The 26,600-nt window shown below is 36.7% G+C and overlaps 1 protein-coding gene across 2 annotated transcripts in view; it reads left to right on the top strand.

Moving 5' to 3' along the window:
* LOC124637641 (protein halfway) overlaps positions 1 to 26,600 on the top strand; it is a 36,706-nt gene that overhangs the window by 6,801 nt on the left and 3,305 nt on the right. Inside the window, exons 2-7 of one of the 2 annotated variants that reach the window (XM_047174251.1) lie at positions 20,438 to 20,539; positions 21,773 to 21,956; positions 24,375 to 24,500; positions 24,945 to 25,145; positions 25,481 to 25,653; positions 26,056 to 26,241. In XM_047174251.1, coding sequence (XP_047030207.1) covers positions 20,438 to 20,539; positions 21,773 to 21,956; positions 24,375 to 24,500; positions 24,945 to 25,145; positions 25,481 to 25,653; positions 26,056 to 26,241 — 972 coding nt within the window. The remainder of the gene's footprint in view (positions 1 to 20,437; positions 20,540 to 21,772; positions 21,957 to 24,374; positions 24,501 to 24,944; positions 25,146 to 25,480; positions 25,654 to 26,055; positions 26,242 to 26,600) is intronic. The other variant, XM_047174252.1, reaches the window with a different exon arrangement.

The raw sequence follows: 26,600 nt of genomic DNA, 5'->3' as shown, positions 1-26,600 counted from the left end.
CCAACCTCTCAAGTATGAGGGCGCGGGTTCGATCCCAGGTCAGGCAAGTACCAATGCAACTTTTCTAAGTTTGTATGTACTTTCTAAGTATATCTTAGACACCATAGACTGTGTTTCGGATGGCACGTTAAACTGTAGGTCCCGGCTGTCATTGAACATCCTTGGCAGTCGTTACGGGTAATCAGAAGCCAGTAAGTCTGACACCAGTCTAACCAAGGGGTATCGGGTTGCCCGGGTAACTGAGTTGAGGAGGTCAGATAGGCAGTCGCTTCTTGTAAAGCACTGGTACTCAGCTGAATCCGGTTAGACTGGAAGCCGACCCCAACATGATTGGGAAAAAGCTCGGAGGATGTAATGTATGTTGAGTAGATGATCATTGGTACCTACCTAGTTCTTTGTTACCTTTAAAGTTTCTGTTCTTTTTAGCCAAATGCCATTTTTTTCGTATTTATTTAAGGACTTTTCTTTGGATTACTTGGTATTTATTCGGAATTCTTTACACTAGTACAGGGAAAAAATCATCAACAGTTGAATGCCTTCTTATTTTCTATATCTACTCTTTCTTATTTTTTAAATCAACACGTTTCTTTTTCTTTGCCCATCTGTAAGCCATCGAATCCCTCTTTTACCTAGTTCATCCGTCTCAGTTAAATTCAGTTTTTCCTTTCATATTAAGCATAATTCTGGACCTTAGTTCCATCTATCATAGTTAGAAGACAGCATATATCTATTATATAGATAAATCTACTTGTTTTGTTTTACTTATATTCTAAGTCTAATCACCTGTTAACCAGTGCAAGTTGCACAAACGTTGCGTAGTTACGAGTAGCTATTTATTTAGAAAATTCTTAACCTGTTCGCTTTCTAGTGATACATGCGGCTGAGAAAATATATGCTGATCGAAAGCGATGAAAATTCTCCTGCATTGCTAATGCTGATTTAAAACTTTTCAAAGTTATAATAAGAACTAGCAGTTTTCCTCATACCATAGATGTACGTTCAATGATACAATGTCCATATTTCTGAAATATAATACTAACGTATGTTTGTTTGCTTGAACTTGCTTGGCCCGGGAACCACTGCACCTATTTGAAAAATTCTTTCAGTGATAGATAGCCCATGTATCGGTGAAAACTATAGGTAACTTTATTATCCAGATGCACTATGTAGTTCCCAAGGGAAGCGACTAAAACTAATACTTTACTATAGTAAACTGAACTGTATAGTTAATTTTATATATAATGTTAGTGTTAGCGATGCGCCCGTGCCACATATCCGCCGACAATTAACGGTACAACTACGCATAAATGAATTAACTAACATAATTAGCATCAGCATAGCTGAATATAAGCCTACTGTTGCTCAACGGAAATAGGAAACACACCGAAGTAATTTTATTACACTGCTATTATAAATAAGTTGATGTTTGTGTTTGTACGAAGTTAAATTATTACCTCTAGAACTAGCTTTCACCAGTAGTTTTATCCGGGTTCCAAAGGAACTATAGCCCCCCTTTTATCTCGACAAATGGTCTAATTCTTAATATTATTTATCACTGAAAATATTTTTCCAATAAGTCCCCGAGATTAGCACGTTTAAATTTTATAATATGTAAATAATAATTAAAACAGTTAAGATTGTGTGGTAAAAATAACGGATCTATGTAGGGTTAAGAGTTTTTGAGATCACGCCCATGGGCATAAGTTGTGAGTGTTGCGACTAAATAAAACACTTTCCTAAAGTGTCTGGATGTTTCCTAATGAACATAAACACAACACAACTTTAACCAGGACTTCTTAAATCAAATACAAAAATTCATCTTCTACAGATAAATAATTTACTCGCAGTCATACATTAACAAATTATATATCATAATATGTAAACCAGATGCGCCCGCATTGCTGCGCCTATCAGTTCACTCCGAGTGACATAATTCAATCGTCACGGTTGTGTTACACAATTAATGCAACACTACGTATTATGGTGTTTTAAATTGTTAATTGAAGTGCATGATTTATTAATGTTGAAGTTGTAAAGGATGTTGATAACTGGATATTCTTCGATTGTTACTTTCATCTCCTTTTTAGAATTCCATAGAAGAACCATACCATCCCTTCACCCGTGTCATTCGCTAATGTAAAAAGCAAGTTTTCTACCACGTTCCGTTTTCTCTAGTTATAGTTTCAATAGGCATGATGACAAATTTTTAAATTCCTTTGTATGATGTAGGTATACGTCTATTTTATATGAAAAATCATTAATTTTAAGAAAATGCGAAGTTTTTTTATCAAATAATTGCATTTTTCTCTGTCCACTTTGAATCCGGCGCGAAAACGCTTGTCAGTGTCATGTCGTCACTTGTGACGTCACAACTGAAATTACAAGACGCAAGTAAACAACGCTCGTGCAATAATTAAGTTTTTTGTGTTATTAAATATGAATTCGAAAGGGCATAGGTGTTGTGGGGTCCCCCAGTATAAGAACACATCCAAAACAACTCCTGATGAGTTATTTGTGTACGTTCCTCACAATAAAAAAATACGAAACAAGTGGCTTAAACTTGCAAGGCGAGATTCAAAAGCAATATTGCCCAGGGTACAACTTTATTTTTGTGAAGATCACTTTGATGTAAGTTATTACATAGTTCTCTAGATTCTAGCATAGTTTATAATGTAAATAACTATATCGAGGTTAGGTTTCATCTCTCATTGTTTTTTAATTAAACTAGTATACTTACATGGAAGTTTTAACATTTCTAAATTCAGCTGAACAAAAATCTTTATTTGATGCCAAAAACTTTCCCAGCATTATGATATCAATTCTAGGCAAATTAGCGCTGTTTGCCTTGATAAATCCGGGCTCCATAACTCGTGTTATAAACAATTAATTAATTAAAAACAAAGATCGCAGTGGAAGTTCACAATAACGAAATGTGACGTTCGCGCGCTTTCGCGCGAGTTGTTTTGAGAAATGACGTCACGAGCTCTGATTGGTGTTCAAGATATCATGGCGGATTGCCTTATTTCGTAATTTTATTTTATAAAAATATATATTAATCACATTATTAATAAAGAAAACAATGCGCGTTTTATATTCCAAGCTTCAAGTTTAATTTAATAAATATATTATTTTAATGATTTTTGATTACTGTCATCATGCCTATTGATGATTTAATTACAATTTAAAGACCAAACCTCTTTATAGAGTCTAAACACCATAAACATGATGAATTTAATGTAAATCTACACCACGCTATCTTCTACTCTTCCGGACCTGTGCATCCAAACTGCATAATATTTGACAATGCATTTCAAATGCCACTCAAAATGACTGCTAATAGTTTATATATGTAGTGACCGTTCATAGTAAAACGCGAGTGTTGCTAAAACGTTGCGCGTGCACGAACCGTCAATTAAAAGGGGTCAGCGCGTGCGCCTAACTCAATACACTTGATTAGGTTAAACAATTGACATGTTATAGAGCTGTCTATGTTATGCTCAGTGCAGAAGTGATGATCATAACACGGTTTAAAGCTAAAATTTAAACTGGCTTCTCAAGCATTTTTAGGAATGGGAAATTATCAAATGTTTTTGATGAGTTATTAATTGCACCGCTTCTTCCCAGCAAGAAAACATAAGATATGATAATGTGATAAACATTTTGGGTTGTCTTATGCCATTTTGGACGTTTAAAACGTTCTGTTCCGTTCTGCAGCCAAGTTTGAAGGAATCCTTTCAGTTTTTTAAATTCATCACGCCGTAAGTCTAGTGGTAGTGCTGAACAATCCCATGTATGATGTTTCTTGCGTCATTTGTTTTCCAACGATCCTATGGGCTAGACTCTAGGCGACGATTGAGACTTTCTTTATATTAATGGAGTATCCGTTTGTCAAAAAGTATTGTTACACCTTTGGATGTAGTCACCCGGATTTCTTAGTATTCACCTCACCAGTTAATCTTTGCTAACTACAATGAGGACTGTAGGGTACAGTGGTGACCCTAAACCACTAGTGCACGTACCGTTGCGTCATCAGTTCACCTCAGGTATGTGGGTTTGAAGCTATTCGAGGTAATGCTGATGAGCTCGCTATTAGTGTCACGTAGTGCAATGTCATTAATTTGTTTAATATTGCTTGCATTAGCTAAGTCAACTGACGTTGTTAAGTTGATTGGATTTCGTTAATTGGTCTTTTAAGAAATGATGTGGTCTTGCTTGTAATATTTCTATATGGTGCTATACTGTGCTGTTTCATCTGTATCTAGGGGGAACTATTTCTTGCACTGGGACAAAACTAGCCTATATTCTTTCTCAGGATCTATTTTAGTTTTGCCGTGAAATATAACCAGACCGATAGATAGAGTTACTTTTATTTATGTATAACGTTAAGTAAGGATTTACCTTTACCTTATTGTGGAAATATTATTTCCTATTATTTCATACACCCACAAATACACAAGATATTTAAACAATATTTGTACATATTTGTTTTGCTCTTAACTGGCAGAGAAACAAAAAAATCTGTCAATATTATTGCGTTGGTTGTCAATTGTTCACCTTTGAGCCCAACCCATGGGTCTCTGGGTCACGGCGAGTGTCAACCAATGGATATGCTATCGATACCGGATATATCATAATTATGAATGTAAATAATATACAACAATATAGCTGTATTTAATGAGGACATAAGTAGTAGGTTACTTAAGTATCGGTAGGGAAAGTATAGTACACTGGCCTTTGTTGAGGGTTTCACCTGCTTCTTGATAGGGCTACTTCTCGCACTGGGATAAAAATTATTCATGCGTTTGCCTCATGTTTAAGCTCTATGACTGCCAAGTTTCACCAAAATCCATTTTACCGTTTGAGGGTGAAGAAGTAACAAAACACACACAGTTTGCCTTTATAATTTTTTTCGTTTTCCTAATGGTCGGTCAAAAAATAAGGCTGTTGACAGAATACTTGACTTAGGAAAGTAAACAAACGAAGGACGACAGAACTTTACCACAACTCACGTGGACAAATATTTAGTATTTGATCAAACATTTGTACAGTAAAAAGCGTTTGAGAAAAAACTTTAAATGCCAATATTTGTGAGTGGCACAAATATTTGACCCGATGCGGGGAACTGGTACGATAAAGGATGTTCACCAGACGTGGTTATCCGATGGCACGAGTGATTGTAATACGGGCTAAAGCTGGTAGATGGGAGATAATGTCAGAAAGTTCTTGACAACTGATTTGTTAGGCTACCCGTGACCAGCTTGAGTTGTTATGGAAAGTGGGTTATACCTATTAAATTTTGAAAAAAGTTTTGACAAGTTCTAATGTCAGGAGGGCAAATTTTTCTAAAGGAGCGTAGGGGCAAATTGACCTTGTTTCTTTTTGTTTTAAAGGAATATCAACTTTTCCTTCTTTTGCCCGAATATATCAATACAAAACACTTGCTTATTTGGTGTTGTAATTGGCTGGCTATACACCTACACTGAACATTCTGAACGTGGAATGTTCAGGAATCATGTTTGGGAGCGAGGCTACATAGAACTATGTAGAACGCAGACGCACTAAGCGTCTGCGTTCAACATTAGTTTGTAAAACTAACAATAGGTTCTTACTGCCGCGAGTAATAGAGTTATTATGTAACTGCATAATGAGCTGTAACTGCCAATTATACACTTTATTTACTTGTTTACCTCGTGATGCACATGTACTTGCGTGCTATTTTTGTAACACATTTACTCGTACTTTACGTTTACTTGCATCTGTTTATTCTTTCCTCTTCCTGCCCTATTCCCGCTTAGTTTGCAATCTGTGCAATTTTTCTTTCTTCTACAATTATGCCTCGTTGGAATACAAGATGAGTATCTTGTGGCAATTCTTCGTCACAACTTAAAATGTCCATTGCTGGACAAAGGGAGATTTGACCATACTCACCGCGGGATATTCTTTAGCTTCCTAAATGCTCCAGATTGCGGTCATATCATAGGCATATACCATTGTCATCATCATCTATATGACGTTTTCCCAACATATATAGTTGTTTTAATGTTCCTTCAAGAGCAAAATTAAGTTGCAGATAAATTGCATGAAGAAGGTTTGCAATCGCGTCACGTCGAAGCAAAAATGGTAGCACATTATTTTTAATGACAGCCATATGCTAATAAAGTTTTAAATAGCAACAGACTACTTGTAAGTTAACAGTGTAACTCACACGTGGATCTAATAATAGTAGAATAATAATAGCATTGAACTGAAGTATTGTTTATTGTGCAGTCCACGGCAAGATATTGTAAACTTTTTGAAATGTATGAAAGAATTCTTTGTTTTGAAATCCTCTGGTGTCAAAGTACGCATCCCGTACCTAATTATTGCCTAAAAAATATTCTTGTAACCACTTACACCACGGTTTTGTATTGAAGACATGAAGGGTCCAGCCTTCGTTGGGGTAACGTTAAACTCACTCATTTAGGCCTTTGTAGCCTCTTTTCATTGCTTATTATCACTCAGAGAGTTGTTCCATGGTTAAAAAAATACTTAGTGGATTCTTTGAAAGAAGCAACTGTTCTGCGGAAACTCCATGGACACTCTCATATTATGACAATGCTCCATTCTCTATATTTTGTTGCTGACTGTACAAGATAACAGGCGAGCAGTAACCGTGTTCTGTTTCTAGGAAATATGTTAGAATGATGAGACATTCTATTTATTGCGTTTTCAGTATAAACGCGGTTTCTGTCTAAGTTATTAATTCTGGTTTTATGCATTTTCCTCAAGACTGTAGCATACTTATTAATTGCACTGTTGCTTACTTTCAATGTTAATCGCATATCTAAGGCGTTTTGGGTTTCAGTTTTGTATTTCTGGAGTTCACTTCCAAGCAATCATATAAATAAGCTGACATATTTCATTAGCAGCTACTTTTGAAGGATGAGGAAACCATGAAAGTCAAAATTACAATACAGCTTTCGAAAATAAAATCGATTGTGACTGGACTTAAATTATTTCCTGTTGATATTTTGCTAAATAACGATGACTTAATTTATAGATAAGTGTGTGTGTGTATATCTATTACATTGCACTTTTACTTCTATAGATGTGGTAGAACTCAAGTACCTAGTTAAGTACTTTGCAAAAAAAATGCAGCACTGCGGTTCATTCTAGCTAAATGGTGGCAACAAAAAATGTGGGTATTTATGACGTTTTACATAAATTGCAGTCTGATATTTAATATAATGTAAACTATGTCAAGTACCACGCAGTGCATAAACATAGTACATGTTTATACACAACTGCTTAGATTGATAAATTAGCTCATAAATTAGCATAGAAGAAGGATTTCGTTGAAGCAAAGTTCCATACTAACTTAATTTTAACTAAGTACATGTAAATTCAAAAGATACTCATGTAAGTATAGTATAGTAGTTATTCCTAATTTGTAGGTTTATGGGTCTGATTTTGTATAATCAGTTGTAAATAAGCAATACTATAACGTTACGAAAAACAAATGAGTAATTATGAGTAACATACTGTCAACATGACCTTATTTGTATGTATGTATTTATTTATTTATTATATTTTATGTTGTATTTATAGGTATATATTTTACGTTATGTAGTTTCTTCTTTGTGTTGTTTAATGTTGTGCACTTTAAATTTTCTCTTCCCTATCGCATCTCTCTATCGCTCTAAGGTTTGCTGTTAGAGAACCCAGTTCTGGGTTAAGTTCGCCTTTGTACATGTCTTCTCTGTGTTGTGTGTGTCTTTTTAATGTTTTTGTGTACAATAAAGAATAATAATAATAATAGCCCCGCAGGGCATCTGAGGCGGATGACGGGGAGTAGCGACCCCGCGGGGCTATATATCCGAGTGCTCCAGGGAGAGTATACTGTCCCCCATCTCCGGCTTGCCGGAGTGAAGCATGACGGGGGATAGGTCTCCCGCCTCTTGGCTTGCCTTCATCGGCCGGTCAGAGTGGAGTCGCTAGAGCAGGGTTAGCAGCCCGCTCGGAGGGTAGGTGCCTCGTGGTAAGTGGCGAGTGGGCCGGTGATGCTGGACCCACAGGGAGCGCGTGATCTGCGTTTAAAGTCCGCCGAGGTATCCTCACCCTTCTCAGCCGCTCATGTCCCTGTTGCCCTCTTGTTGCTTTTCAGTGACTGATTCCCGGGGGCCCAGTAAGTGAGTTGGCGAGTCTCCACCTGCCATTTTAACATGTATTTAATACATTGTCATCGGCAGGTGCCATAGTTCCCGTAGTTTCCCCATTCCTAGTCCATTAGCATCCCATCACAATAGCCCAAGTAGTTTTCATCCATAGTTAGCAATAGTTTAGCACAGAACCGGGGATTGTCCTTGGGTACATTTCTATAGTGTATACGGGGATAATCGTCGGTTTTGTGTCGCCATTTCATTAAAGTTGTCTCAAAAGGGCTTCAGCGTGTTGGCTTCGGCCCCACGTTCGCCTTCCAAAAATCCGGGACTCTGTAGTCCCGTGGTCGGTCAGAGACATACAAGATAATAATAATAATAACATCCAACGGTTCTTCACTATCCAGGATGTCGAGAAATTGAAGGGACCGGCGATCCTATTAAGATCGAGCGGGGAATTTTCCAGGGTGACAGTTTGAGTCCACTTTGGTTTTGCCTGGCCTTGAACCCTCTGAGCACATTGCTAGAGGGCTCGGGGTTGGGCTATCCTTTGCGGAGAGGGGGTCAGGTTATATCCCATTTGCTTTACATGGACGATCTGAAACTGTTTGCCACCACAGAATTGCAGCTGATGAAGAATAAGAATAAGAATAAGAATCTTTATTTGCAGAGACACGGTATTAGGTACAGGTGTTTTGGTAAATTACATAACGTACATGCATATCTCACCGCTCAATCGGTATGCAAATTTCGAGTAGACACTGGTACATACTACATTGACATAAAATGAAAAATAAATATTACAGTGTCATACACATACAGAAGTGTTATTTCAGACAATACAATAAAATTAATTATTCAATCATTAAAAATTAAAATTACAACAATCGAGATAATACAAATAAAATCTATTTAATTACACATAACACAAAATATTAAATTAAACATTATTAAATTATAATATTTTTAACATTACTTACAAACAATCATCATATCGTGTTAGACACTACTTACGCATTGTATCATGCGTTTTTGTGTTTAATAAATTCAGAAACCGTATAAAAACATTTGTCTAGTAACCACTTTTTAAGTTTGATTTTGAATTTGGATAATGGGAGTTCTCTAATTGATTTAGGAAGCTACTGAAGGTCACTGAAACTTTCAGTAGTTGCATCAGGATGGAATTTGGTGTGGACAAATGTGCAGTCATGCATGTAAAGCGAGGGGGAATTGTGGAATCTGAGGGAGTACAACTCTCAGATTCTATAAACCTGAGATCACTCTCCGCAAACGATACATATAAATACTTGGGTATGGCGGAGGGGTTAGGCATCAATGTGGCTGTCATGAAACAGTCATTACGGGAGCCTTTCTTTGGCCGCCTGAATAAGGTCCTGAAAAGTTCCTTATCGGGAGGCAACAAGGTTCGCGCCTTTAATGGTTGGGTCATGCCAGTCCTGATGTACTCTTTCGGCATACTCAAATGGACTCAAACTGAATTGGACGCCCTGGATAGGAAAGTCCGCACACTGCTGACCGCAGAACGAATGCATCACCCACGATCGTCAGTGATGAGACTGTACATCCCACGGAAATGTGGAGGCCGAGGCTTTTTAAATGCAAAGACGCTCCACAACCGCGAGGTGTGCAGTCTCAGAGAATATTTTCTCAAAAGCGACGTGGGTATGCACCGTGATATGGTGGCAGTGGACAGAGGACTCACCCCGCTGTCGTTGGCAAATGAGAACTGGCGCAAACCTGTCGTACTAACTACCCACGATCGCAGGGAGGTATGGCAGAGCAAACAGCTACACGGACGCTTCTTCGGGGCTCTTCATGGCCCCGATGTAGACTTCAAAGCGTCCGTATCTTGGCTACGCTTCGGTGACTTGTTTGGAGAAACCGAAGGGTTTGTATGTGCAATTATGGACGAAGTTATCCTTACGAATAACTACCGGAGATATATCGTGAAAGACGGGACGGTTGACATATGTCGGGCATGTCACCATCAGGGTGAGTCTATCAGACATATTATATCTGGTTGTTCTCGTTTGGCTAATGGTGAATATTTGCACAGACATAACCAAGTGGCCAAGATCATCCACCAGCAGCTTGCTCTGCAATACAACCTTGTAGACCTTGAGGTACCGTACTACAAGTATGCGCCCGACCCAGTTCTCGAAAAGGACCATATCACGTTGTACTGGGATCGATCTATCATCACTGACAGGACTATTGTAACCAATAAGCCTGATATTGTGGTGATAGATCGATTAGCGCGCCGCGCGATGATAGTCGATGTCGCCGTTCCGCATGACGAGAACCTTGTGAAAGCTGAGAAAGAGAAACAAATAAAGTATCTCGACTTAGCGCACGAGGTTGTCGCCATGTGGAGTGTCGACACGGCTGTTGTTGTGCCGATTGTCGTTACGGCCAATGGTTTAATAGCCAAGAGCCTCGACGAACACCTCAGGAGGCTCTCGTTGGGCGGCTGGATCAAGGGACTGATTCAGAAGGCAGTACTCCTTGATACGGCACGTATTGTGAGGAGGTTTCTGTCTCTGGGACCCTAACCACCGGTACCTTGGACCCTGTGCCCGATATCGGTGGCAACCTATTTTTTATATTTTTAAATGTTTTTTATTTTTATATTTAAAAATGTAAATTATATGTTCTAAATAAATAAATGAAAAAGGTAAATAACATCCAAATATAGGTGATTCACCAATTAAAAATGATGATTAATTCATTGTATTTTGCACAACAAAGGTTTCCGTTTTTGTAATGACGTAGGTACATTTGTAATAATGTACGAGTAAATAAATAACAAAAATACTTACCAACCGTCGGACCTCTGATACATATCCGATTCCTTCTTGCACTGTCTACCTTATCATAATACTGTATATAATTAATTGCTGAGAAATATATTCTAAATTAGTGGTAATGAACTTCAGAATCACCTTACTTGTACATGATTTAATTAATTATTTTTTAAACAATCGAATCATAATTGTAAAGCTGCTTGTTTTCATGTCGTGTACGTAGAAAAATCTCTTATATAGTTAATAACAATAAAGTTACATAAGCAAGGCAGTTTTTTATTTAAAAAAGTTTTTGTTACAATATTACAACTATTGTTGTGAACTCTGATTAAAAGCCATTGTGTTATTATCGTGCAAAGATCAATATAAACTGACTAGACCATAAATATTAATAGTTGCCAAAAAAATACGGAAGTATGAGAATGGGAACAAGCGAATACACTCGAGGGCATTCAATTAGAGTCAGTGGGTAACATGCAATTATTTTATTTATATTAAAACTGTGAACTTTAATAGATATTCCAATTGCATGAGGAGTAGTGTTATTATTATGTTGGACTTTAAAAAAATCTAATGCTTGAAATCAAATATTACAAGCTCGAAGTCGCAATTAAGAAAATAACTTTTCTTTCTTAACTAGCTTTCTAAGATACAGCTAGGCCAAATCCATTATTTTAGGGCTACGGTAACAATCTTGAAAATGTCAGTTAACTGGTTTTAAATGAAGATTTATTTTCTATGAAACAGTGAAATACAGCCTACAAACTAAAATAAACCTATTAAACGAGCTAAAAACGAACGTTCCGTTTTTTGCAAGTGCCCCGAATTTATTGGCGCTCAGTGTAACAGATCTAATCATTCAAGTATGATCGTTGCTATCACAGCCGCGATCACAGGTCACTGACCTCGAGTTAGCTTTTTTTGATAACTGTCCGGTTGCTATGGGCAAGTATTTTGTTGCTTTTTTCGTTACAATGGAGAACAAAATGACTATCGGAGGTGTTATAACGGAAAATCTCCTAAGAAAGTAGCGCGCCAAAATGCGGGTGTGTGAAGGACGAGGAATGTTACTGTCTTCGCCCTCATACGTCTTCTGTGGACTGGGTCATTTTTTCTAATACCAAAAATCGTTGACTGATGTCTCAAAGAACTCAATCGCTTCGTTAGTTCACTCGTAGCTGATCATTTTGGTGACGCCCACCTTATGTACTTGACCTAGAAAAGCAGCCTGACCTATCTGTATATTATGGCATCTCCGCTCTTCCCTTACTCCGTGTTCATTATTAAGTAGATTTTTTTTTCTACTTAACTATGCGGTCAAAGTGATTATGTACCGTAGAAATTGATCGTTTGGGCGTTTTTTGTTCGCAAATGTTTTAGTCTTTGTTGTGACAGCCAATAGAAGTGGTTTGTGGGGTGGGTGTGACTGTTTTTCATACAGATTATACTTGATACTTAAATAACTGGTAGCAGAATGTGGTTAGACGAGCGGGTCGCAACATATTCTTTATTAATCTCTCTAGGCTTGTTCTTTTGCTCAAATATCTTTTAATATACTGACAGTCTTCTGAGGATTAATGTGCCTATGGATTTTTGTTCCCCTTTCTTTGTATAAACTACTTGATGGATTCTGATGAAACTAGGGAGTAATACATATAGCTTACCTACCTATATCATTAGAATAACATAAATACCTATCTACAGTTTTTATCCTTGTGTGGAAAAGCTAGTACTCTCTAACTATTATAAAAGAAGACCTATTTTCGAATTGAAATCCTGAAAACTTGCAATAGCTCATCACATAAAACTGATCTAAAGGCCATTCCCAATACCTACTCTATCTATACCAATATTGGGAACGGCCTTTGGTATGTACCTTTGGAAAGATCTAGAAACAGCTTCGACAGGCTCCACCCAAGACCTATTTTACCATCGATTTCTGAGCAATTTGTCCCTTAGTGCGAATATGTACAGAGCAAATACAGGGTGTGTCTCAATTGAGCGCTGCGGCGACCTCTTATGATCAATTTGTGTGTTTGACTCCCCGGGGAGTTTGGTCTTATGCTATGAAATATAGCTTTGTTTTGTGGTGTTACTTGGGTAATTAAATATTTTGCTTAGACTTATTTTGGTATAGGTAAAGACTTGAAGCTGTTTATTCGATTTCTAAGTATGTTAATAATACCTGGGTGTCCGACTTCTGCTGTGATTCATATATTTTTCATATTATCAGATCGAGCACGCACACACGAGACACAATAATGAAAATGAGTTTTTTTCATTTTCATTTTAGAATCGATTAAATTGAAATTTTTATATTATGTTAACCGCTTTTAGCTTGAGATGAAAAATATAGTAGTAATAAATAATATGGAAGCGTTCCTGAATTTTCATTACATCTCGTTCTAATTATACTAGACTCAAACAAATATTTGTAAAATGTCACAATTGTTATCTAATTGATATTTGACTTTCACAATCACAGACGAGAGATGAGAAATGTTCATAATTTTAATATCATTAAACAAACAAAATACATACAAGATGTTCTATTTTAAGCGATCTGTTATCTCAAGTTAAATACTTACTGAGATTTCAAGGCTTTTTCTTAGTTTGCTCGGAGAAATCTCGTAACCAACATAATTGCTGATAAACTGAAATATGCGTTGCTATGATTTCATTTAATTTATGAGTGTTTTGGTTTTATTTTAAAGTGTAATGTCTTAATTTTGTAAGAAGTGAGTTATTTTTAAGGGGTTATCTCTGAGAGTAGAAAAATAATTTTAATTTACTTTTTATATGTACCTATTAAAACTACTATAAGTAAGCTTTTAAAGATATAACCTGAAAAAAGCAGAATTTTGAAACGTTATTTTGAAATATTACAAAGGTTTGTAAACAAAATATGAAATGGTTTGTAAATCTTTTATTTTGTGTTTTGCCTAGTTAACGAGTAAAAGATTTTGTAGGCCCATCTACCGTGATTATTTTAATTAAAATATTTAGAAATCTTGCATGCATTTGCATTGTCTACATGTGTCTAGCTGTCTGACAAGTCAATTGTTTGCAAGCTAAGGTATTTATCAATACATTTGCCGTACCTATGTCACCCATATTGATTACCCATTTATATGCAAGTCAAGTCAGAGTATTAGAGGATATACGTGTCGAACTGGCTTATGGGGCTTATTTATTTGTACCTATTTGTTTCTAGAAGATAGATTCCTTGCGGTCACATTTACAATTTTACGAGGTCGGCCGTTAGCTCATTAATGGATACGCCGTTTTGACTTTGATGATGTACATAATAATATGTATTTTGAGGTATTTTCATAAAAATTATCTTGTATATGAATTTTGATTCAGATTCATTTCGTAGGTACTCTCTTTCTATAAGGTGACTACATCTTAGACTGGAGGCTAAGGCTATTAGGCTTCCCCAACATAGTTGGAATGTGGCTATGCAGATGACAAGTCCCCTAAATAGAGAGATAAGACTTCTAAATCTGACAACTTTGACAAGAAAAATAGGAGCAAAATGTATGCTGCATTGCTACAAATCGAATCATCTTAGATACAGTATGATTTCTTACACACGTACATACTTAATTATATTTTATCTATGTATATAAATAGTCACATATAAAATGACGTAGACACATATGTAGAAGTCGTGATCACGCCCACATGTCGGTAATTACATCGAACTCATGTGAATGCACTGCATCGGTAATTACCGGCATCTGTCGCGGTATTTATTAGGTACCTGCGGTTTTACTAATTACCGGTATTGCTAGAATCGATGGCATTTTTCCATACCAATAACTTTGTTGGTGGCTTGAAATTGACGATGCCTGTTTTAGCCCCAAAGCTTTTCTTTTGAGGCAGAAAGATTGCCAATGCGGGATGGTGATTTCAGATTTTAAAGATCCAAGTTTCCTTGACATGTTTTCCATCTTAATCAGTAATTGGTATCCAAGATCCTAAATTTTATACTATCTTGTATTTATGATAATTATAAAAAGTGAATAGAATAATTTATTTTTCAGAATATAATGTATAGCATACTTATCTGTTTATTGTGATGTACTGCGAAAAATAATTTTCCCCAAGCATTTTACAAGCTATAAAACACTTACATTTCGAGAATAGGTATCGCACGTTTTGCGGCTGCCAGCGAAGGCACGTCATTTTATGCGGTATTTATTGCAGACACGACTGTGCTTTGAGCTATTATTAGTATTATTACTTTGATGATCTGTCTGTACATGTGTCAGTCTGTATTATGTAGGTAGAATACTTTTCCTTGCTGGCTGATTCATGCCTTAAGAAAATGTTGGGACTTCGGTTCGGCAGGTTGTTTTCTTTGGGAATATTTTTTTAGAAAAGTGTCGTTGAGTGCGTGGAGTACTTAGTTTTTTCATCATGCGGGTAGCTGCTGGCAAAAATACCTACAATAACCTTTTGTCTCCTCTCCAGAAAACCGTGAATTCAATAAGAGTTTTAATCGCTATGATATGTGCGTATTACCATTCATTTTCATAGTCATCAAGCACCGGATTGAGTCTGCAGGATACAGTACCAATTAAAAGGTGACTTACTGCTAAAAGCGCAGTCGAAATTATAAACTAAATCTGGCTATGGTCGTACGCCGTATATTTTACACACCCATGAGTACCCATAAGTCCTTCATTGACAACAATGTAACTGCGTAAATACCTAGGTACATATTTCGTAAATCAAATTCAATAACATGAACTACGTAGCCTCAATACAATGAACATACATGATTCTACTGTACACACATTGTATGTTTGTACCATGGAGAACGAAATCACTAGCGGAGGCGCCATAGCAGAAAATGTCCTACGAAAGTAGCGCTCCAAAATGCTGGTGTGCAGAGGACAAGGAACGTTGCTGTTTTCGCCTTCATACTCCTTTGTTGGACCCTTAATTTTTTTGTAATACCAAAAATCGTTGACAGCTATGTCAAAGAACCCGAACGCCTCGTTTGGTCACTCGTAACTGATCGTTTTAGTCATGCTCGCTATACCTATTTGGCCTAGAAGAAGGCGCCTGACCTACATGCATTATGGCATCTCCGCTCATGTTTGATGACTCTGTGGTTTGTACCTACGAATGTACATACATGTACAATGTTTGCATATACGTGGACTATTTATAGGCAAGGCGTGGCAAAGAACTGCGGTGCATACCTTTGTCATAGACCAATGTGCTTGTAGACGGGACATTTTTATGTTTGTTGAATAGTTTCTTTTATGTGGACAGAAATAGAAGTCATTTGTATGCAGCGTGTTCTATAATTGCTGAACTGTAGTTAAATATGGTTTTATTTTTACTAAAACAGTTGCTACGACAAGATCTTATCGTTGTTAAGATTGTGCCCGATATTGGTATGAGTCGAACTCTACATAACGTAGTTAGTACGTTTAGTAAATAAAAAATGACCCATTTTATCATGCCAGATAACAAACTCTGAATTTAAAGTTACTTGCATATTTACATTTATTGTACCTTACCCTATATTTCATACATATACATATATCGTGCTTATCGTGTTTACCTTCTGAAAAAACAAAAGTCCGTCCTATCTATACAACTACCAAGTCTATGGCCATTATGATAATTAAGTGCATTCGCGTTGCGTGAGTACTTGTCGGTATTTGGTCGGTGTTGCTATTTGCACACCAATGAATGCTTTACTTATTTTAATATTACACACTACATTTTGTATTTATGCTAATTGCATTATTACTTTACTGAGTTTGTTTATTATAATGTGTTTATTTGATGAGATTTGTGACTCAAGTTGTAATATCTTACTGAACCATAATGCTTACACTAAGTGGAGCATACCTAATCAAATAAGATCGCACAGACTACTGTCTGGCTATAGTTCTAATCAAAGTTTTTGGTCGGTCTGATACGTACTAAATACCTGATCTTTGGAATATTTCTCTTCATTTTTATGCTGATCTAAGAGCCCGATCAAAATATATTTTAGCAGGCAGTTGCTACTAAGATTATCGCAAACAATTGTAATCGGCCTAGTAAAAAGATTATTATTTATCCATTCTTGCTGTTTAGTAGGCAATCGTGTCAGTCAGACGTAATCCTAGGGCTCAACAGCTTCCTAAAATATGTGATACTGGACAAGTTGATAAGATAGCAAGATCTTGCGTCGCAGTCATATGTGACATAAAAAAACGTATCATTTTATTTAACCGTTATTATTTATTGAACGTTATTACTTATACTTTTTTATCAATTTACCACCTTGAGATATTGACCTAATAGATTATCAAACTCTTTTCTACTGGAAGACAAAAATAGTTCTGGTAATTATTTTCAGCCATATTCTTATGCAACCCAGTGAATGGCAAGAATCCCTAAGATGCAATTTACTCGGGTGCTGTTTTAACGGGTGCCTAATGTAGAATACTCCGATTTTCAGACACTGTTTGTGCTAGCCTTTTTTATACCTGCATATATCATTTAGATTATGATTACCTACCTCAGTGGAAAGTCTTCCTAACACCCACTAATCTCTCTGACAAACACAACAAACTTTCATATCTACCTTCTAATAAATATGTTAGAGTTAATTTATGTGCCCACGTTGAGAAGCAAAATAAAGGTTCTTAGAAAGTAGATTAGCAACAGTGTGAAAACTAGTCATTAGCCTTTCCAAATCTAAGCATAATTTGTGTTCCAATCGAGTTCGGCAATGTAAAACTATATTTTTTGGCATTTTAGTTCCGTCAAACGTCCTGTATTAGTTAACTAGCTCTCCAGACCTCTTCCACAAATATTTTATAATTGACTTTGCATATCCAGGTAGGTACTATAGTGTATTTAGTTAGAAACTTTTTAATGAGGGTTTTCTAAAATGGCGTCCACGAGGTGGCAGCACCGAGTCGTCAGGTCCTGGTAACTGTCAAAGTGCTTATCTTTACTATGAATAGTGAACGATTTTAGTGTTTTTTTTTTATTTTATAATTAAAGCACTGCATTATTGTTTTACTATTGCGGTTGAGTAAATAAAAAAAAACTAAATCATATTGTGTTAACAAATTTTTCAACAAGCTTTTCCTTAGTACCAGTGACTTTTGCACCCTCTCTCTTAGCTCAATTTTTAGTTCGGAAACCTTATTCTGACCGTAGTCCATAATAAAATCAATAACACTTCCAATATAACAGAATTTCAATAAACAATAAGTTCGGCACCTACAATTCCATACTATTTGACAGCTGTTTGGACCTGACGCATACGAAGCGCCGCCTGGCGGCAGAAAAAGTATCGAAAACCCTCATTGTAAGGTTTTATTTATTATATTTTGGTACTGCCCGGATAATCATTTTAAATTCGTTCTATGAAAAAGAATAGATTAGGATTTTATACTGAAGTATGTCACTTCACCTCCCGAGCCCGAACAATAAACGTCGTGATATTGAATCAAGTCTTTCATTTGAGCAAGCGAGTAGTCTCCCGGTCCTACAGTATACTATTTTTCAGGGAAACTTCCAAATTACTTATACGAACATTGCTTTTGACCAGCAAGAAAACTGAATCAACCTTAGCATCTTATTTCTGTAGCAACAGTTCTTATGAGGAAACTGCCCATTACGTAATTTAGCGGCGCGACGTCCGCGCGTCCTCAGCGCTGCGCGTGCGCTGGTAGTAATCATATGGAGATCAATTATATGTTATGTTATTAAAATAACGGGTGTTTATGACCTTTAATTGCTAGTTCATATTTAAAACAGTATTATGCCGAACCAAAAAAAAAAATAGTTTGGTGTTAACTTTCTTAAAATTCTACATACATTCCTTAGAATGTCTGTCATTTCGCATTGGTATATCATCGGCAGTCGTTACGGGTAGTTAGAAGCCAGAAAGTCTGACATCCTCTTAGTGATATTGAGTGGCCCGGGTAACTCGCTCCTTGTAAAACACTGATATCCTACTAGTTGTTCATATTATTGTAATATATTGAGAACGAGGTTAAATAATAGTACATGTACTAAGATATTATGTAAAGATATGTAAGAAGGAAGATAGGTATCCAATGTAGGTAACTTCCTAGAACTGCGTGTTGTGTTGGCTCCGCCACTTCACAAGCAGAGGACCTCAAGCGGCGCAAATATAGTAGCCTTATCGGGAATTAAATGTTTGAGCCGTTTGGGGTTGAAACTCTCGGGCCGTGGGGTCCGAGTGCTCACGCACTTGCGAAGGAAATTTCTAAGCGCCTTATTGACACTTCTCGTGACCTGGCTTTTATTTCGCACAGAGGTTGAGCATTGCCATCCAACGTGGCAATGCTGCCAGCCTTTTGGGTACATTACCCAGTGACAGCGATGAGGAGCAATTTTTTGATGCAATGTATTAGTTTTAAGTTGTATGTATATATAAGTTTATTTCAACTTTTTAAAATTATTGTAAATATTATGTAAATACTTCAATAAAATCTGGTAACTTCTATTTATGTAAACCGCACTTATCTTTGAGCTACTCTTTAGTTGTTGTCATGCAGAAAAATTCAGCCGGAACTATGAAATATTATATGTATGACGATTATGTGTATTATGTAGCTACACAGCAGTTTCCATTGAGGATTATTTTTTTGAAAATTCCTAAGGACGAGGGCTAACGTGCTAAGTGAAAAGAACCACTAAAATCTTTTTTATGGCAATAAAAACTGCTGTAACTTTTCTCCTGGTTAATATTCTTATTACCACCATACTATACAATATATTCTTTCGCATCACTACATATTTAACGGTAGCCATAACCTCGCTAGTTACACATGGCAGGAATCTGAAACACATGTTGAGTATCAGCCGCGGTGCGTACCACAAATACACATACATTATCTATTTATACTGTAATGTTTGATGTAAGTACTTCTTCGTTTTATGGCCCATTGAATGTGTGTACCTGGGGAAATCTCAAGGTGTCTCTTAAAAGGTATTTAGTCGTAAAATCTGTGGGTAGATTAGTAGGTACTGCTGAGGCCCAAGTTACGTCCATTTTCTTAAAACAACTGTTTAGGTACTTTGAAAAGTGAACATGAGAATTCATAGTAATCAGTGGTTCTAAGAACTGATTTTTATGTTGTCGGTGAATTTGGGCTTGTGTGTTAACATCCGACTACCAAGAATGGTTATGTATTTACGTACTTATGCTCCATGGGTTGGAGTCCCTAGATCAATGGTATTTTCGATTATCATTCATCTAGATACAATTTTTTTTGTTAGCTGTGTCTTTGTTAAAATTGTCTTTTTATGCATACCTACTTATAGAAACCATGAAATTGGTACCTAGCCATTGACAATATTGACGTAGTTTTTAAGTTGTAATCGTTAATTTTGAATAATTTGTGTACGCAGTCGAATTGAGAACTACCTCGTTTTCGTGAAGTTGGTTTAAAAGTGTATTTCTGTTGTTGTCAGGTGTCAGTATGGCTGCTATCAGTGTACCTGCTCCTGCACATACCGCTCATAGAGATGCGCGTCGACGACTTCGAGCAACAGGCGCTCGCGCAGGCCAGAGAGGTATGATAGACTATCCCAGTTAAAATAACTTTATCTGTCTGTATGTGATGTATGATGAAGGTGGATTGCAGTATTAGCTTCGGCTCTGGGGAAGTTGTATCCAGGTGGGAAGAACGCAGGACTTTGTAAATATAATAAGTTTCAACGAGACAAAATTATTGTTTTCTGTAATGATCATTTTTGGGGCTCATCGTTATGTCGCAGCTGTCATAGAGCTATTTGATTAAATACCTATTTCAATAAATTGGCTGTGACATTTAACATGAAACTAGGCAGACGGCAGTTATGTAATTTTATGATGAAAATAATATTGATGTCTCTATAAATCAAAATTTCCATAAAATTAATCGATTTCGACAGAAAGTAGTAAGGTACCAACGCCATAGCTATGGCATTTTATTATGTAGCAGTAGGTACTAGAAGCAAAGTAATGTGTTAATGACCATTTACATACGCAAATAACCTACATCTCGATATTAACATAACTAGTTCATTTGCATACGTAAATATTATGATTTTTTGCTATGAAGCCGGTTTTCATTTGCGTATTCTATTTACATTCTGATGTGTGGTTGCTTTTACAATTAAGGGAATTGAGACTGGATATTTTCCAAGACCGATACTTCTATTCTTCGAAGTTAGAACATTACTACGGATTATTACGGAATTAGGACTATTCCTCATTCACATTTCTTTGACAACTTGGAACTCAGAAGAAGAACCGTAAAAGCAGTTAAGAAAACCCCTAAGAAGGCTCTTCTTGAATCCTTCTTTCATTTATTATACACGCAATAAAGTATTCGCTATCGCCAAGAGGAAACTATATAATACAGTAGACCAATATGTCTAGTCCCAAATATTAACTAGTTCCCCCAGTACGCCCGAAATACAGCTATCATATCCTACAGTCACTACATACAAGTGTAAGGTATCTTGCCAAAGTAACTATTGCACGCGGTCAAAGTCACAGGAAAAATCTATAAATGTATAAAGTATAATCTATGTCGCTGAAAACCAGCGCTGGGACTCCGTCTTGTTCCGCGTCGCAGCATTATGCTGAGCGAGGGCCGTATTGCGCGCTTTAAGACGCATATTTTCCCCTATTATTTTATTATTTCTGTATAATGTGCCTAATTTTAAGTGTGTGTATGCGTCTATTGTTGCGCAATAAAATTTATTTTCTTTCTTTCTTTCTTTCTATACCTTACTCATCCATCACTCTCTTCCTTCCAGCAACCACCAGCTTCAACAGAGAAGCCAGAACCCGTAGACCAGCTGCAACTGAACCTGGGCAAGTGTTTCCACATGCCTCGCTCCAAGTGTCCAGCGGAGCCGAACTGCACGAAGATCGGGAGTAACTCCGTGTTCTGCTGTGACTTAGACAGCGCTAAGTTGAAGGAGGCTCTGGCTTCTGTTAGTGAGTATACTTGGATCGTTATAGTTAGGTCATCCATCATCCTCCGAGCCTTTTTCCCAAACATGTTGGGGTCGGCTTCCAGTCTCACCGGATTCAGCTGAGTACCAGTGCTTTACAAGAAGCGACTGCCTATCTGACCTCCTCAACCCAGTTACCCGGGTAACCCGATACCCCTTGGTTAGGCTGGTGTCAGACTTACTGGCTTCTGACTACCCGTAACGACTGCCAAGGATGTCAAATGACAATCGTTTTAGTTAGGTGACGTGATGATATTTGTAAATCAAATAACTTCTAGCTAATTTCAGCGTTATCACCCGCTTTTTTGTGGTTCCATGGTTAAAAGAAACCTTATGTTATTTTGATGAATAAGCTATAGGTAGATACTACTTCTACTACTGCTACCTTTTACTGCCATGTAACATCAAAATCCTGGTCTACGGATTGATATTCCTTTTGCATAATTAGACAGTAATCAAAACTGTCAGAAACTTCTACTATCACTATAAGTGGAATTAAACAAATATCCTGGAACCTTGCACCAGCCATGAATAAAAAAAAGAAAATTTGTAGGATAAACGTGAACAATAAAATAAAACGGTTTCCTTATTACAATAAAAACAAGTTTAGTCAACATGAATTTCCCTATTTTCTACTACTAAATAGGTAGTAAAATAACATAAACAAAAACAAATAACCAATAATTAATAACCAATAATTATTTTATGACTAATGACGTAGATAATTCAATTACCCATTAATAAATAACTAGCCACCAATTATACAAACAAACACATAAAATCAAGGTATTTACATTTTATTCGGCCATTATCCTAGTAAGTAAACAAAGCTATTATAAGAATTATTGCGTAAATCAATAAAGTTTATGAACCTACCTTACCTACGTAGTTGGTATATGTATTAAGTAGGTGTAGTCTGTGGCTAAAGTAGGATTAATATAGCTTGATGTACCAAAGTATTTATTGGGCAAAGCATCACCTAAAATAATAAAACATTAGTTTATTGTATCCCTATGGGTATCTCTATTAAGCTAAAGTCACAACGGAAAGACCGGGAGAGTAAGATAGGGCCAAGATCACAAAACTTACATAACACATAATAGGTACGTAAAAGCCCTTAATTTGAAAACTCTCTGTGCTGTATGAGGCACACACACCTACGTATAAGTTTGATACTTATATAAACGATTTAAAATATGATGAAAAAAAAATTGACCAGAAATACTAGAGGTTTCCCTAGTAAAAATGTTATTTTCCATGTCTATGCTGCCTTCAATAGTTACGTTAATATGTCACGCGGTAATTGTTTTAATCACCCTGTCATTACTCCACAATTACCATAGTTAAAGTTAAAAATAGAAAAATGCAGTTTATTATGTTAATTGAGTAGTTAGTTTCACGTTACTTGCTACTTCTAGTCATTAGGTTATCAGGACTGGTTGAGATTAACATAAAATCATAACCCTTCTTGACAGGTGGATAAATATTGAATTAATTGTTCATCATTGGGTACCGCAGTATTTTTTGATAACTTAAGAAGTACCTAAGCAAAAATATTCACGAGAGTGACATAAAACACCGATAAAACCATATTTATCTCGTCTTTATGTTTGCATTAAACTCAAATACTATGCAGTTTTCACATTATAATTTTCCTCACATGCAAATTGGAGGCCCCTCTTAGTACCTTTATCCAGATGCGAAAAATTAACCTAATCTAATTTTCTATTTAGGTACCTTTATGAATTCACCCATCAATCCCTTGTTACTGGGTCAATGAATGACCTATCATATACTTGCTAGGACTTTATTGAAAATATTCAAACAATGCTTATCTGAACATGCATTGGTACAAAAGGTTATCAAACGCGCTCTCGAGATAACACGAGTTTATTTAGTCATATTGACTATATACTGTGCTTATGTTTACAGAAATACCAACTTAATTGAATACGAATTAAGTGGTATTATGCAAAACTGCAGAATAATTAATGGTATTTATCGACTATTAAAGTGTTATAAAAACAAGGCCCTGTATTTTTAATTAGTAGAATCTAGCTATCCGCAGATACAATTAGGTTGCAGGTACTATTTAGAATGAACTTGTAAAGGCTGAACTGTCGTCATCTTATTTGATACTTAAATGTACTCAAAAGCCTTACCTTTCAAATATTGTCGTTCATAAAAATATCCATTCAACCATCTTAAACTCAAAATCATTTATTCAAAGTTGACTGCACTTATTGAACGTCAAAATTTACAAAGGATAGCCTCCAAAACGCCCTCCACTTCCTATGTGTTTTTGCTAGGAAGAAGAAGGTAACGGTAATAGGTATCAATCTAACTCAATCGGTGGCATTTACCTAGACAGTTTTCTAACGAGTCTATCATTTTATTCCAGTAACGCAGAACACGACGTATCTCCATGTCCTGAACGCATCCATTGATGAGCTGGATGTCTCGCAGGCCATGTTCAGAAGGTTGGCATCCATGGCATTCACAGACGGGAATATAGGGAAGATTGTCGGTAAGGACTTATGTACTATGTGTACATTTATGTGTTAATAGCTTGTTAAGAGCTACGTTAACCCACGCCAGAAGATAAATACACGCTAACAACTAAGCTTATAAAATAAAATTACTAATAAACAAAATGTCTTATTTTCTTGCTTCACTGAGTGAAAATCAACCCAAATAGGTATAACAAGTAAGTATTCAGCAAAAACATACTTTTTTTAGTTCTGGCCAAAAATGGACTCAAATGACTTTCGAGGAATTACTTCCTGATGTTTCCAGAAGCCATTAAGTTTGGCACGCATAATACATGTACCATGCATGATTTAGGATGACTATCCCTTTTATCGGAGATCCAAATGAGCTTATAGATATAAGGAAGATTCCTCTGATTGAGCATGTCAAATTAAAATTACAATGCAACTCTTAAAAACTATGTATAAACCATCCCTCCCAGGCCAGTTCCCGAAGTACTCATCAGTGGCTTGCCTGAACATCTCGAATAACAACCTCACGACTGCCAAGCTTCAGCCAGCAATCAAGAGGCCGTATGCCTATCTCTTCAACCTGAGTGTGCTGGATGCCTCAGCCAACAACCTGACGGAGTTCCCTCTCAGCCTCGTGCGTAGCAACCGGAAGATTTCCGTGGATTTGTCAGGTAATTACGATCAGAAAGTACTTAGTCAGAATTTTAAGGTACTTTTATTATTGAAGGTAGCAATAGATTCACTTACCGTGCGCCAAAGAGATCCATTATTCACCGCTCAAGATAGATTGGCGATTTCATAATTCTTTTGAAGTCCAGGTTTCTTCAATACGTTTTTCTTCACCTTTCCACAATCAGTTGGTAATTCTCTCAGAAAGTGCAAATAACTTAGAAAGTTACGTTGGTACTTAACATGGAATTCAACCCCCTCATATTTGCGAAGCACAAGCTAACACACCAAACCACCACGACCTAGTTTTTATCTGACTTCAACATCCTTTTTGCAGACAACAAATACCTCCCCTGCAAACCCTTTATGAAAGCCATGGACACGAACAACTCCTCGCTAGTGACATTCCTCAACTACCAGCACACGTACTGCGCTCTGGACATCGATTTCAACTGGTTCCAAGACGTCAAAATAGTCCAGATAGACCAGCTTAGGATACAGAAAGAGGTAGTACGTATTTCTTACTCTATGAGGTCAGAGTATCAGGTATGAGTGTGCATGTGTGTGTTTTTGTGTATGTCTGTGTTAGTTCATTCGTGCTGTATATGTGTAGTTAATTATTTGTGTGACGTTAAAACAAAGCTGCTTTTTAAAGCTGCTGTAGGGCTGATTTTTCTTTAGTTTTCGTTGTTTTTTGTGGCGATATGCCGTCTTATTTTGTTGTCATTAAACTGTAAACAGCCAGTATTGTTGTTGACGCAGAACATTAATTATTTAGGCTTACATAAATACAGTTTCATATTCATATTTTCGCTATAACGCTTTCGTACGCACAGATTTTTGTTCGCCTACACAAAATTCTGCCATCATTCCCCAAATCTCCTATAACACATCGTCTTCTCTTCCCCTCAGCTGAACGCGAGCTGCCGCAACATAAAGCCAGCGAACATCAACTGCACCTGCATCCCTGAGAGGCTGGACTTCATCAATAATGTCATCAATAACATGGTGGCTGTGGACTGCTCCCAGAGGAACCTGACTGCGTTACCCACTGATCTGCCGCCTAATACTGTGAAGTTGAATGTGTCTTTTAATAATGTGAGTGGATCTTAGTGTTTATAGAAAAGCTAGTTTCTGTCAGTGGTGGCTCTCATTATTTATAGAGGGATTTGATTTTAGGGATTATTTATGGTTTGATTTTAGGGGTTATATGTGGTTTTAGCCGCGTCCCTCAGGAACTTCGTGAGCTCTGATTAAAAACCTTAGAAGAACGGTTATCCAACACTGTTTTTTTTTCCAAATTGGCTAAATGGATCCTAGGTAATCTTATATTATAAAGGCGAAAAAAATTTGTGGCTGAACGCATTTTAGTAGTAGAAGTATTTCCTTTAGGATATATTGAAACAGCTGGCAGTAGCTACTTAAAAACAATGACTTTACTCGGCAAATTGCACTGA

This window comes from Helicoverpa zea, chromosome 16 (assembly GCF_022581195.2).
Source record: "Helicoverpa zea isolate HzStark_Cry1AcR chromosome 16, ilHelZeax1.1, whole genome shotgun sequence".
Taxonomy (NCBI): domain Eukaryota; kingdom Metazoa; phylum Arthropoda; class Insecta; order Lepidoptera; family Noctuidae; genus Helicoverpa; species Helicoverpa zea.
This window is presented reverse-complemented; position numbering and strand designations above follow the sequence as displayed.